This window comes from Prosopis cineraria, unplaced genomic scaffold, assembly GCF_029017545.1.
Source record: "Prosopis cineraria cultivar Desert tree isolate PC_DT_omini unplaced genomic scaffold, ASM2901754v1 PC532, whole genome shotgun sequence".
Lineage (NCBI taxonomy): Eukaryota > Viridiplantae > Streptophyta > Magnoliopsida > Fabales > Fabaceae > Prosopis > Prosopis cineraria.
The window spans coordinates 26,224-39,061 of record NW_026555857.1 but is presented as its reverse complement, the minus strand read 5'-3'; the positions used below and the strand labels follow the sequence as shown (position 1 = coordinate 39,061).

Genomic DNA, 12,838 nt, shown 5'->3' with positions numbered 1-12,838 from the left:
AAGTGAAGTTTTCTAAAAAATGTTTTATATTATAGTTTAAGGGGAGTATATTATATGCCAATATATAATGTGTGTGTGTGTGAAAAAAAAAAGAACCAATAGCAAAAACAAAAAAAAAAAACAGAGAGACTTCTCCTAATTAATTAAACAACCTCTTCTAATTAATAGACTTATTGAGGGTTAATTTAAAATTTTAAATTCATTAACTAATTTTAACTCAACTTCCTGATCCATATGCAGATATCATTATATACATGGCTATGATGTCAATAAGAAGGACCGATAATTTAAGAAATTACGATGAACAATGTCAGAGAGATGTGGGTCAAGAATGTCTGGCATCATTGGCAATAACTGATGTAGAGTAGCCCACGTAAACAGAACAGGCCCATTAAAGATGAAGGCAAAACCAAATTCACAGAATGTTGGAGCAGGAACCAAAAACGTTCGGACAAGACAATTTGTCTTTATCTGAGCTCAAGGACATAACATTATGCCAGATGTTCCCTCTTGGCTCTTGCCATCATCACTGGCTTCAAAATGTAGATAAGGAAGAAGTAGCTGAGATGCCTCTATCACCAGCTAACTAACTCTTCATTTTCTCTCTCTCGCATTTAGTTCTTGGCCGAAGGGAAAAACAAGTTCCAATTGGGTGTGGCTGTCGTCAAAGAAGCTGCTTTTTGGTACTTTCTTCCTCTTCGTCTTCCTTAATTTTTTCCAGAGACTCTCAGGGAATAGTGTCAGTGTATTGATTATTCACGGGCGCGTCTTTGTTAAAAGTTTGTGCCGTTCAATCTACCTAACCTTTTCCCCACCCTCATTTTATAATGGGATCAGTTACCAGGGTGATTCAATTTCAAACGTTGCTCAAATTTCAGGGTTGAAAGTTGACAAGACATGTTTTTTTAACTCGTAATAAATAATTTTATTTTTTTATTCAATCAAAGATGACAGTCATTTGGGTATATTCATGACTTCCTTGATTATTTGATTTTAATAACCCTTATTATTCAGTAGTCTATGATTTCATTATTGATTTTTTTTTTTTCACTTGTATAATTCATTCATCAAGTTTTTATACAATGCCCACAGTTAAACTAAAGTTTAGTATTTCTTTTTATTTTAAGAAAAATACATATTTTAAAAAAATACATAGATAAGATAACTTTTAGTTTATCAACATTCTCTCTATTATCAGTTTAGTTTTTGAATTTTAACACTTATTTAATTAAAAAATTAAAGATATTGAGTTGTAGTAAGTTAAGAAACTACAAATGTTTTGTTGTGAGTTAAAATTTAACAACTGATTGGTGGTTGAAAAAAAAAATAGAGAACAAAAGTTACATTTTCAATTTTTCACACCAAAAAAATGTGGAATCTTATCAAAATTCAACCCATAATATATACTCTCCTTCATTAAAAAATATAAAATATTTTTAATTAAATTTTATCATCTAATAAAATAATTACTTGTTTTTCAATTAATTCTATCTTTCTATATTTATCTCTATTTAATATAGTATTTTAGCTTAAAATAAATAAAAAGTAATTTATTCAATATAGGTACTTTAAAAAAGTAATAATTATACCTTAAAAAATTAAAAATATTTTATATTTTTAAATATTTAATCTCTCAAAAAATATATTTTAATAGAGGGAGCATGTGTGTATGTTGGTGGCTACTTTCAATCTTATGGTTGTTTAAATCGAAATTCATTTTCTGTGGATGAACTGTATGGTTTAGTCCAAAGCAATATAAAAAGAGCAAAATAATGTAAACTTGTTGACTTATTTGAATTATTAGCTAAAATAATTGTGACCATATGATATTAAATTAAATTGATTGATTAGGCGTGGTTAGCAGCGGGAGTCAAGGGGATTAATTGCCAGACAGACATGGCTGCAACAATTAAAAAGTGCATGATGCTGTGTTGTATCAGCAAGACTGTGTCGGTGCGCACCCTTTCTTTATTCCTTTTGAATCCAAACGTTGACGTTTTGAGCCAATTCATGCTGAAAAAAAGGCATTTAAAAAATAGAGGAAGTGTGAAATATATTGCATTTTTTTACCTGTTGTGGTTATTTATAAGCTAAGTTAGGTCACCGGGATTTCAATCACCGAAGTTAACAAGGGTTATGTAACTCGGGTAAAGCAAATACTTCCTTCGGTTCATATAAGGCACTTTCAATTATTTTATCAAAATTAAAAATGTATAGGTTTTTTTTTTACCAACAATCAAAAAGGTATAGTTAAGTTATTAATTTTATCTGAAAATATAATAAATTTTTAATTTTATTTATATTTAAATAAAAAATTTTAAATTTACATTATATTTTTTCTCATATTTAATAAATTTAAATAGAAATAATATTAAAAAAATAATAAATATCTAATAGTCTGCCTTTTGTTAAGTATAAAAGAAAAATATTTTTAAAGGTGCTTTATAATCAGGATTAGAGAGGATAAAAGTATTAATCATAGTGAAAGAATATATAATTACCTAAGCAGAAAATCTCATATTTAAATTCATGTGAATACAAAAAGTTATTTTCAATTGAATTCAGCAATGCTCGATGACCTATTCAAATAATAAGACAAAAATAGTTAGTATATATGATTTAATAATTCATTAATAATAACACCATATTTTAACTTAATGAGCCAGTTTTTTGTTTGTTTTCTTGGGCTTTGTGCTCGTTGGACCAAGTGATGAAATTTTGATGAACATTGTATTATTATTATGAGCATTCTAGAAAAAAGCCATGACTTATATGAGTCATTTTTTTATTATTTCGTGCAATACTTAATGAATTATTGCGAACATGTCCTCCTACTATATGTAATTCCAATATAAAAAGCATTTAATGATAAAGTTTGTGGGGAATAAAAATATATAATATGAAGAAAAATTTTTAAGTAGACTAAGTACATCATGTAGTTTGTAATTTACTTAATAAAAATATGACATTTAAATTATATTAAATATAAATTAATTTTAACATTAATAATAATAAAAATATGTAAAAAATTGAATATGTATTTTGTTATAAGAAAAAAGTAAATTAAAATAATATCACAATATTTTATTTTGATGATTTAATATATTCTAATTGGATAGATAAAAAATGATGTGACACATCTGATCTACTTAAAAATTTGTTATGATAAGGGATTTAATTTGAAGGAATATTTTATTCATGAATAAAGTGTCTTTTTTATAAAAAAGGAATAAAAAATATATAATGATTTAATTAATTTGAAGATAATTTTATTACTTCCACGGTCCTTAGTTATAATGATTTAATTAATTAGAATTAACTATCAAGTAGAATGGACTTTTATACTCCCTACACTCCAAATTACAAGATACTTTTGGAGGAAATTTGACATTTTAAAATATAAAGCACTTTAAAAAAATTTAAATTTTATTAAATATGCTAATTCTAATACTAGTCTTTCTCTTTTGTTTAATTGTTGTCCCTCTCTCTTTTCAATGTATGAGAGGAAGGATGTTTTTTTGAAGTTTATATTTGTATTTAAAAAAATAAAATTATTAAGTATATTTAATACAGCTTATTGATATGTAAGCAGTGAGATTTTGTTTAAAAATATTTTATAATTTGAAATAGATGTAGTAGTATTATAGGAGCCGAGGGGCTAATTTGTCAAATAATATCCTTATTTGCTACCACAAGACATCATTCAAAAAATTGCTCCATATATATCCGCATGTATAAGATATTTTTAATTAAATTGTGCAAATTAATAAGAATTGTTTATTTAATTAAAAGCACAATAATATTTTAATTTTATCCTTAATTATTGTAAATAAAAAAATAAACCTCTTTTTTTAAAGTACTTATCTAATGAGAGTACTTATTTTTTTTAATTCAATAAAAATATAATCATCCATTCATTAAAAATATGCTAACTTTTTATATTTAGACATAAAAAAAATTTATAAAATTTCTTATGTATAGGGGCTGAGGGAAATACTCTTATAGTTAGAGATCAAAAAATAATTTTATAAGATTTTTATCTTATAGTTAGAGATTTAAAAAAAAGATTTTATAAGACTTTTTGTGTATAGGGATGCATGTTTTTCATCTCAATTAAGTCAACTTTCTCCATAAATTTTCTTCCACTCATGTTCATTCGCGACCGAAGACGACAAATAGAAATAAAATTAAAATTAAATTGAGAGAAAGTTATATTCCACAAGTCAACGTCCTATTCTACTCGGCTATACCTTTCGTAATTTCAATAATGGAGGCAGTCCCACTACCCGACCCAGTCCATTTCTTTGCACGCCAAGTCGCGCCATCCTTGTCACCTTTCATTTCCGCTACTTTTTAATTCACTTTTAATTTAATTTAACCAATTAATCAATACTCCTATTAGTGTTCTCCCCCATATACTAACCCTCCATAACAAATCCATTTTAAGATTAGATAATTGAAAAAATATTAATTTTTTGAGTGTGAATAAAGAAATTCTCTCATGTTTGAAGCTAATGCAGTGTTGTGTGTCTAATATAAATGCACACCCGCTTTCAGCGGCACACATTGCGTGACGACCTTATTTCCTCTTCTGCTGTCTCCTAAAACGGCACCGTTTCTCCCATTCACCCACGCTCCTCCCTCCCTCCCTCCCTCCCTCCTCCTTTTTGCAGAATAACAGAACAGGACAGGATCTTCTTGCCCGCTCTACATTCAGACCAATTATTCGCCACCACTTCCGCTTTTTGCTTTGAATATTCTGAATGATTCAATTTCTTCTTATTCATGAATCTCGCTGCTATTCAATTCTGCTGTTATTGTCTCTATGAGATCATGATCGTTGTCGTCTGAGACGAGATTGACTTTAATTTGCGATCGTGGAGATTTAATCTCATAGCTCCCTCTGGCTTATCTGATATATGCGAACCAATCTAGTTTAGATTCCGTGAAGATTTTCTCTCGTATTAATTGATTTCTGTTTGGAGTAAACAGAAGGAAGACATGGCAGGACAGTCTTACGAAGAAGCCATTGCAGAGCTGAAGAAGCTTCTCAGGTAAAGTATATAATAATTATTTGATCATCTTTCGTTCTTCAATTCTCATACCTGTCTTAACACAAATCAGCTCTTGTTCTTCGGGTCGTTTCACCTTCATCCACTACCACAACAAACAAATTAACTATGTTCAAGCAGATCGCGTTCGTGGTGGTGCTAATTTTGCGTTCAGCAAGTGGGCCCCGTTGCCCCAAACTTGCAGTGCTGGTGGGGCCGACGCTTGCCTCACGCGTTTTTCCGGTTGTGTGTAATGGCTTTTTTGAACTTTGAACTTTTCTCCTGCAGTGAGAAAGCTGACCTCGGGGGCGTTGCCGCCGCAAAGATCAAGCAGCTGACAACCGAGTTGAGCGCCGCCGGTTCAAAGCAGTTTAACCCGGACGAGAGGATGCGAGCCGGCTTCACTCAATTTAAGAAAGAGAAATTCGAGTAAGTACGTCGCTTCGCGTCGTTTAATTTGATTTTAGTCTGTAGAGTAAAATATTGAAGCCGGACTGGAACCTTGCTGTGGTCCTGTCCTGGCTGGAACCTGGAACATGCTATGTTATTTTGGTGTGAAATACCGTAACTGTCCTTGTTCGGATTTTTGACGGTGTAGGATTATCATTGGATTATGTTTATATGTCTGCTTGCTTATTTATCAGCCGAAATGGCTATCATATTTACTGAGTGGGACCCGATAGAAAGTGACACGTCATAGTGGCACCAATCAGAGGATCGAAGCAAAAGCGAAATTGGCGACAGCATGAGAAAATTTTTTGAGTGTTTAACCACGAACTTATGGGCATGATCGTGATTTTTTGATCATTTAGATAAAGTAGGGACCTCACGTTGCGTTTCGATCCACCGTACACGCGTTTTGAAGTTTTTATTTTATTTTATTTAACTGGATAACTGATAGAGAAATGTATTTTCACTTTCGATTTTATTTACTTTCCAAAGTTCGTCACATGTAATACATGTTGCACATTACAGTGTTTGTTTTGTCTTCTCTCAGGAAGAATCCAGATTTGTTTCGGGAACTTGCCGAAGGCCAGAGCCCAAAGGTTAGCGTCTCAGCGACGTTACGGTCAATCACCAGTAAATTTGTTTTTAAAATTAATGCAAATAAATGAATTAAAAGGCATTTCAAATCCGTTGGAATTGTGGTTTAAATATGCAATTTATCGAGACAATCACTGTCCAGATGTTCAAGATGATCACATATTTTAATTTTTTTTATGCTACTGGTACATGACTTATGACACTCAGCAGCAGCAGCAGATAATAATAATAATAATAATAATAATTTACTTCATGTTTAAGCAACGTAGTTGTGGACTTGTTTGTGGCCAGAAGATGAGCATTATTGCTGCTGTTGCTGCTTCTTCTTGTTGAAATTTTATATTACATGACTCATTATATAGTCCACTAAACTTTGATCAAGTCAAAGTTATTCTCCATAAAGAATTAAAGCAACATCTGGGTCCATAAATTATGCCAGATTGTTGATATTAACCTTTTCTGTTTGGAATTTGTAGTTACTAATTAACAAAACTTCCTCTGAACTGATGAAAATAATATTATTTTGGTGCAGTTTTTGGTATTTGCATGCTCAGATTCCAGAGTTTGTCCGTCGCATGTACTGAATTTCCAACCGGGTGAGGCTTTTGTGGTGCGAAACATCGCCAACATGATCCCACCTTACGATAAGGTTTGATTTCTCATTGAAACATTTGGATAGGCGTGTGAGAGAGAGAGAGAGAGAGAGAGACACACACACACACACACACAACACAAGCTCTCCGCAATTATGCGTGTTTAATTAATATTTGAGTAAATATTACAAATAATAAGAAAGAAGATATAAGCTACTCTATTTTTAAGATTTTTTAAAATTAAATTACATGGATCCCTCTTCTATTCTTTAAACGAACAAATTTCTCTTAAAATTACATATAAGATACGTTTGTAAAGATTTTGAAATAAAAAAAATGTTTTCCCCCTTAAAACTCAACAAAATTCATGTAATTTATTATGATATTGGGGTTGCCTATGATATCTCAAGAAAAATGAATTCCTTAAGGTTGTGTTTGGATGGATAGATTTGAGTTGAAAATTTGAACTTGAAATCTCATAGTTAAAATTCATAAATTTTAAATTATTTGTTTGAATGATATAAAAAAATTTTAAATTATAATATTAAAATATTTTGTTTGGATCTCAAATACAATTTTAAAATTCAAATTTCATATTTGAATTTAAAGGCAAGTTAAAAGACATTGAGGTCCACTCTTAATCAAAGTTAGTGGTCCAGTCCAAATCAAGAGTGACGGCCCAGTCTCGATCAACTTTGGTTGTCCAAACCCAGATGTCTTTAGCGGTCTAGTCTCAATCAATAGTGGTTTCTCAATCTCAGTCAACATCAGCATCCTGATCCTAAATAATGTTTACAAATTAGCACAGGATGATTACAATAATACAAGGGCTACAAATTGGACATGACTAATGACAACAGATCATTTCCTGTTAATAATGGTAATCATAAACCGATCCTAAACTACGATGATGATTAGGTCTTGGCTAGCGTCGTTGGTCCGATCCTATCCCAGTAGGTGCTGGCTATGCCATCTTAGTCGGCTCCAGCTGTGTAGTCTCGATCATCATTGACGGTTTAGTCTTAGTCAAAGCTGGTCGTCTGGTCTTAACCATTACTAATGGTTAAGTTTAGGTTGGTGTTGGTGATCCAGTTCCCATCACAGCTAGTGGTCCGTTCAGTCTATGCTAAAGCTAGCATTCGATCCCTATCAAAATTAATCATCAAGTCTTGGACATCACTAGTGATCCACTCTTAGTCAATGTTAGCAATTCGATTTTGATTGGCTCCAACCCTCTAATCTCAATCAGTGCAAATTCAGCCTCAGTCACAATCGTCGGTCCAATACTTATCACAGCCAACTGTCGGGTCCTAGTTATAGTCGTCAATCTAGTGTCAGTCACAGTTGGGCCATCTAGTGCTAATCGACTCTAACCCTTTGGTCTTGGTCATTCGGTCCTAGTTGGTGCTGATGGTCAGGTCCTTGTTAATATCAGTAGTTCAATCTTGGTCAAAGACGGCAGTCTGATCCTACTTTGTGCCATCCGCATGATCCTAGTTAAAGTCAGTTGTGCAATCCTAACTGGTGCTAGTGGTTTATTCCTTATCAGTGTCGGCAATTAGGTCCTAGTTGGTACCAGTTTTCTAGTCCAAATTGACGCTGGTAGTCTAATCCCTATGAATGTCAGTAGGAGGTGGCGATGTCAAAGTCAAGAAGATACTAAAATCGATGAATGAACATGAAAGAAGAGAGAAGCTTCAATTGAAATTTGAAATAATAGAGATTTAAAAAAAATTTAAAATTATAAAAGTATTGAAGTAGGATTTGGATTTGAATTTGAGTCAAATCTAAATCTACACATTTTTAACTACCCAAAGTCTCAAACAATATATTTGGCTGAAATTCAATTTCACATACATCTAAACATAACATAAATTTACTTCAGTTATCTATTTAACAAGTTAAGCTTAATTTTTATTGACAAGATATAATTTAAAAAAATCTATAGGATCAAATCAATAAAAATTAAATTTAAAATATTAAATTAATAATTGAGTTGAACTTGAGGATTAAAAGTTTTACTATCTCAAAATTATACATAAGATACGTTTATATAGGTCTTGAAATAAAAATAAAGTTTTTCTTTAAAATTAACTCAACAAATTTCAAGCAAATTCTTATTACTCTAATTCTATGAGTATCTTCCCATTGGACTTTAGTATGGCATTTTAAGAAACTCATGTTTGTTATTCTTGCAGACTAAATATTCAGGAACAGGAGCAGCCATTGAATATGCAGTGTTGCATTTAAAGGTAAAAATTATTCGTTTTTATTAATTCTGATATATTCTCCTTCTTCTTCTCTCCTTTAATGGTGCGGTAGGTCATGTCAAATAATGTACGAACGAGTTTCGTGAGATTGACAATTTGTGGTGCAGCCTCTATTATTTGCTGGAGTCCTCACGCGTTTCATGAAATATTCTTTATGTTTTAATAAAAAAAATATATTTATAAGTTTTTATAATTTCACTCAATTTTAAATTAAATTTTTATAATTTATTTTATTTTAATTAAACTTTCATAATTTAATTAATTAATTTTTTTAATTATTGAAAATTAAAATTCTTAAATTTTTTATTAAAAAATTAAGAACTTCTATATTTTTATTAAATGATTATATAACATTAAAATTAATTATATAACTTTTATAATTTAAAATTTATTTAATTAGGTTATCTTCTAAAGATTTTTTATATATGTAGAATTTTCATTAAAAATTATAATAAAAATATAAACAGTGGATTAAATTAATTTTTTTAATTTAGGCTAAAAGTATTAAATTAAGTTTTCTGCAAACTCTAAAAGTATTTTTGTTTTTTAAATTTAATAATTTATTATTAATTTTAATCTTCAGAGATTAATACATATAATAGATAAAATTATGAGGGTTTTATTAAAATAAAATAAATTGTAAGATTTAATTTAAAATTGAGTGAAACTGGAGAGACCTATAAATATATTTTTTCTTTAATAAATCCTTATATATTTTGTAAAATGCATGTGAATGAGTTATCATAAGATCATTTGGAAAAAAAAAAAAAAAAAGCAGCCACCTACCACACCAAGTCACATTTTTTATATGGTGAACTTTAAGTTAGATTGAGGGAATTCACGATTCATCACCTGCCAAAGCCACGTCCACCTTCCCTTCAGAATCGATCTCCAATCAAAAAGAAAAAGAAAAAGTGATAAGATGTGTGGTGCCAGCGCACACGCACAGGCACACACACATATGGATATATAAATTTTAAAAAAAATTATTTTTTTAAATAGTATACCTTCAAAAAATAATTTTTATTCAAAATAGAGAAAACTTTATAATCATTAAACTATTTCGTTTTAATTTTTTTCTTTCTTAATTAATATAAAAGTATTTAATATAATTATATTATTATTTAAAATTAAAGATAAAAAGAAGAGTACACATCATTTTTTTATGATATCAAGATAAAAACTAATTTTTTTAATATGAGTAAAATAGTTTAAAGTATCTTACAATAAAGACTGAAAGAAGTATGTGGTTATGAGCTTGTTGTTGGCTAGCTAGTTACAACATTTTTTTAGTTCCAAAATAATTTAGTTATATTATTAAAAAAATATCATATGTTGTTAAGAATCAGATAACAATTCAAATGAATCCTAAATTATAAAAGGAAAAAAAACTAAATTAATTTGCTATTATTTTTTCTCAATTGTTGGTATTATTTCCTGCAGTTCTTGGCGCTGTGTGGGTGTGTGTGTGTGTTTTGAATTGTAATAGAAGAAAAATGTGAATGTATAGGTGGAGAATATAGTGGTGATTGGACATAGCTGTTGCGGAGGTATAAAGGGGTTAATGTCGATCCCAGATGATGGGACCACTTCAAGGTAAGTGATCCCAATTATCGTTGGCATCTTTCTTCTTATCTTTTTAAGAATCTTGTAATCACAAACTATAAATTAATACCGTGCCTTTTATCACTTCCAAGTAAATGGCTGCTTCCTTCTTTTTCAGAGACTTGAACATTAAGCAGGGTATATATATATCTTTCCTTAACGTGTTTGACATATAAGAACTCAATAAAGCGGATATCAAGTTATCAAACTCTGAACCCCCCCCCTTTTTTTTCTTTTGAATTCGGTGGCGGTGATCATGCTGTGTGAAAATTTTGCAGTGAATTTATCGAGCACTGGGTTCAAATCTGCAATCCGGCAAAGTCCAAGATTAAAGCAGACACAAAAAGCTTGAGTTTCTCGGAGCAGTGTACTAACTGCGAGAAGGTAATTTAATTAATTAGCTGAATTATAGACCATAACTCGATTAGTAATTATAATTAGTAATTAGATTAATCTGTAAAGGTATGAATTTCTAATAATCCCTCAATTTTTTTTTTCAAAATTTTACTCTTAACCTAACTTTTCCCATAGAAAAGGGAAACACACGCACCCACACACACATACAAGTATATCAATATTAGATTCAAACTCAGGACCTCTTTTAAAAGAGGGAGATGATGTTATTATTAAGATAACTGATCGTTGGCACTAATAATCCCTCAATTACTCGTATATGAATGCAGGAAGCAGTGAATGTGTCGCTTGGAAATCTGCTGAGTTATCCATTTGTGAGAGATGGGGTCGTGAAGAAAACACTTTCACTAAAAGGTGCTCATTACGATTTTGTTAATGGCAACTTTGAGCTATGGGATCTCGACCTCAATATTTCACCTCTTTCTTTTTAGACTTTGTATTTTTGGTTTTCAAACCCAGTAAAATTATTACTGATGTATATTATATAGTACTCTTTCTAATTTCAAAGCTATTTCACGAATTGCTTGCATGGCTCCCGAAGATCCCATGTGAGTTAAAAAATAATAATTATCTATGAACTTGTGAACTGTAAAGGCACAAGATTCCGCAAGCTTTTATTTATGTGCCCTTGTATCCACAAGAACCATTCTGATTTCTTGTTATATATTATTGTTGCTTCTTCTGCCACAAATCTGAGCAATTTGATTGATTGATTGATCTGAATGCCTGACATCCTTTTCAACCAAAACCATTATGATGAGAAATTAGCCACATCAATATTTTTTAAAAAAGAATTAATAAGAGCTACATCGATCTTGTGACTCATTGAGAGTGCTATTTGCCAAAGTATCTATTGATATTTGCTTGCAAGGAGGTGTTTTATCTGCCACCTTTTGGCATAGAGAAAACAAAACGGTAAATGTACATTTATGATCCTCAAACTATATAGTTTATATGGAATTTTGATTTAACTCCGTAATTTAATAAAATACCTCTTTAATTTTTTAACAAAAAATGTTAGCGCTGCAATTTTAAATGATAACAAATAATTCTCAAATGATGATATTTTAATCAAATATTTTATTTTTAAAATTAAATTTAATATATCTGTATTTAAAATATATTTTACTATTTAAAATTTTAATGTCAACTTTTTTTGTCAATCTAAAACCGGCATTGTTAGAGTTGAGAGATTAAAAAAATATTTTATAAAATTAATGAGTTGAACTAAAACATTAGATAAAGTTAAAAAATTAAATATATTGTTTAACCAAAACAAAGCCAATCAAGTCAATTAAGCATTTTTGTTATTAACAATCAAGTAAGCATTTTTTATTTTACCTCCGACCAATTCAAGAAAGTTCTAGCAGGTACAATACACACAAGAAACAATAAATTAAACTATTTTTTAAAAATGCAAACGTATTTTGAGTAGGCTTTTTCTACTTTCCTTGAGGCAACTTTTGTTTCTTTCGTTAAATCCTCAAAGACCATTCTCATCTCTTCTTGCACATGTTGTTTCTTCCTCCGCACTTTTCGACTTATGTGTCATTGAGATTCAAGCGAATTGATGGACTCTAAAATTCCTAATATCCACGAATGGCATTAAGAGAACAAAATCAATCAAAAGGCTCCTATTTTCGCCTAAACAACCTAAAACAAACAAATATTCAACTAGGTAACGTTTAAATTGGTATATTTGGATTTGGATTCTAAATTTTAAATCTTGCAATTCAAGTTTCATATTTACACTATACTATGCATACTTATTGATTACATTATACTATATATACTTACTTATATAATCCTTTTTTTATATTTATATATATTATTAGTATAAAACCAAAACTTCGTTATATTT

At 30.1% G+C, this 12,838-nt stretch overlaps 1 protein-coding gene across 1 annotated transcript; it reads left to right on the top strand.

The window, feature by feature from the left end:
* The first annotated feature begins 534 nt into the window (after positions 1 to 534).
* LOC129297462 (carbonic anhydrase 2-like) lies at positions 535 to 11,668 on the top strand. The gene is made up of 10 exons (XM_054935799.1): positions 535 to 683; positions 1,852 to 1,953; positions 4,993 to 5,054; positions 5,340 to 5,480; positions 6,049 to 6,097; positions 6,628 to 6,744; positions 8,887 to 8,940; positions 10,469 to 10,554; positions 10,842 to 10,947; positions 11,247 to 11,668. The coding sequence occupies exons 2-10, from the start codon at positions 1,897 to 1,899 to the stop codon at positions 11,406 to 11,408; spliced, it is 834 nt and encodes a 277-aa protein (XP_054791774.1). The 5' UTR covers positions 535 to 683; positions 1,852 to 1,896; the 3' UTR covers positions 11,409 to 11,668.
* Positions 11,669 to 12,838: the final 1,170 nt, after the last annotated feature.

Coding starts and splice junctions, on each gene's coding strand:
- LOC129297462 (XM_054935799.1), top strand. CDS start 1,897: ATGGCTGCAACAATTAAAAAGTGCATGATGCTGTGTTGTATCAGCAAG. Junction 5,055..5,339: donor GAGCTGAAGAAGCTTCTCAG/GTAAAGTATATA, acceptor TTTCTCCTGCAG/TGAGAAAGCTGACCTCGGGG. Junction 5,481..6,048: donor TTTAAGAAAGAGAAATTCGA/GTAAGTACGTCG, acceptor GTCTTCTCTCAG/GAAGAATCCAGATTTGTTTC.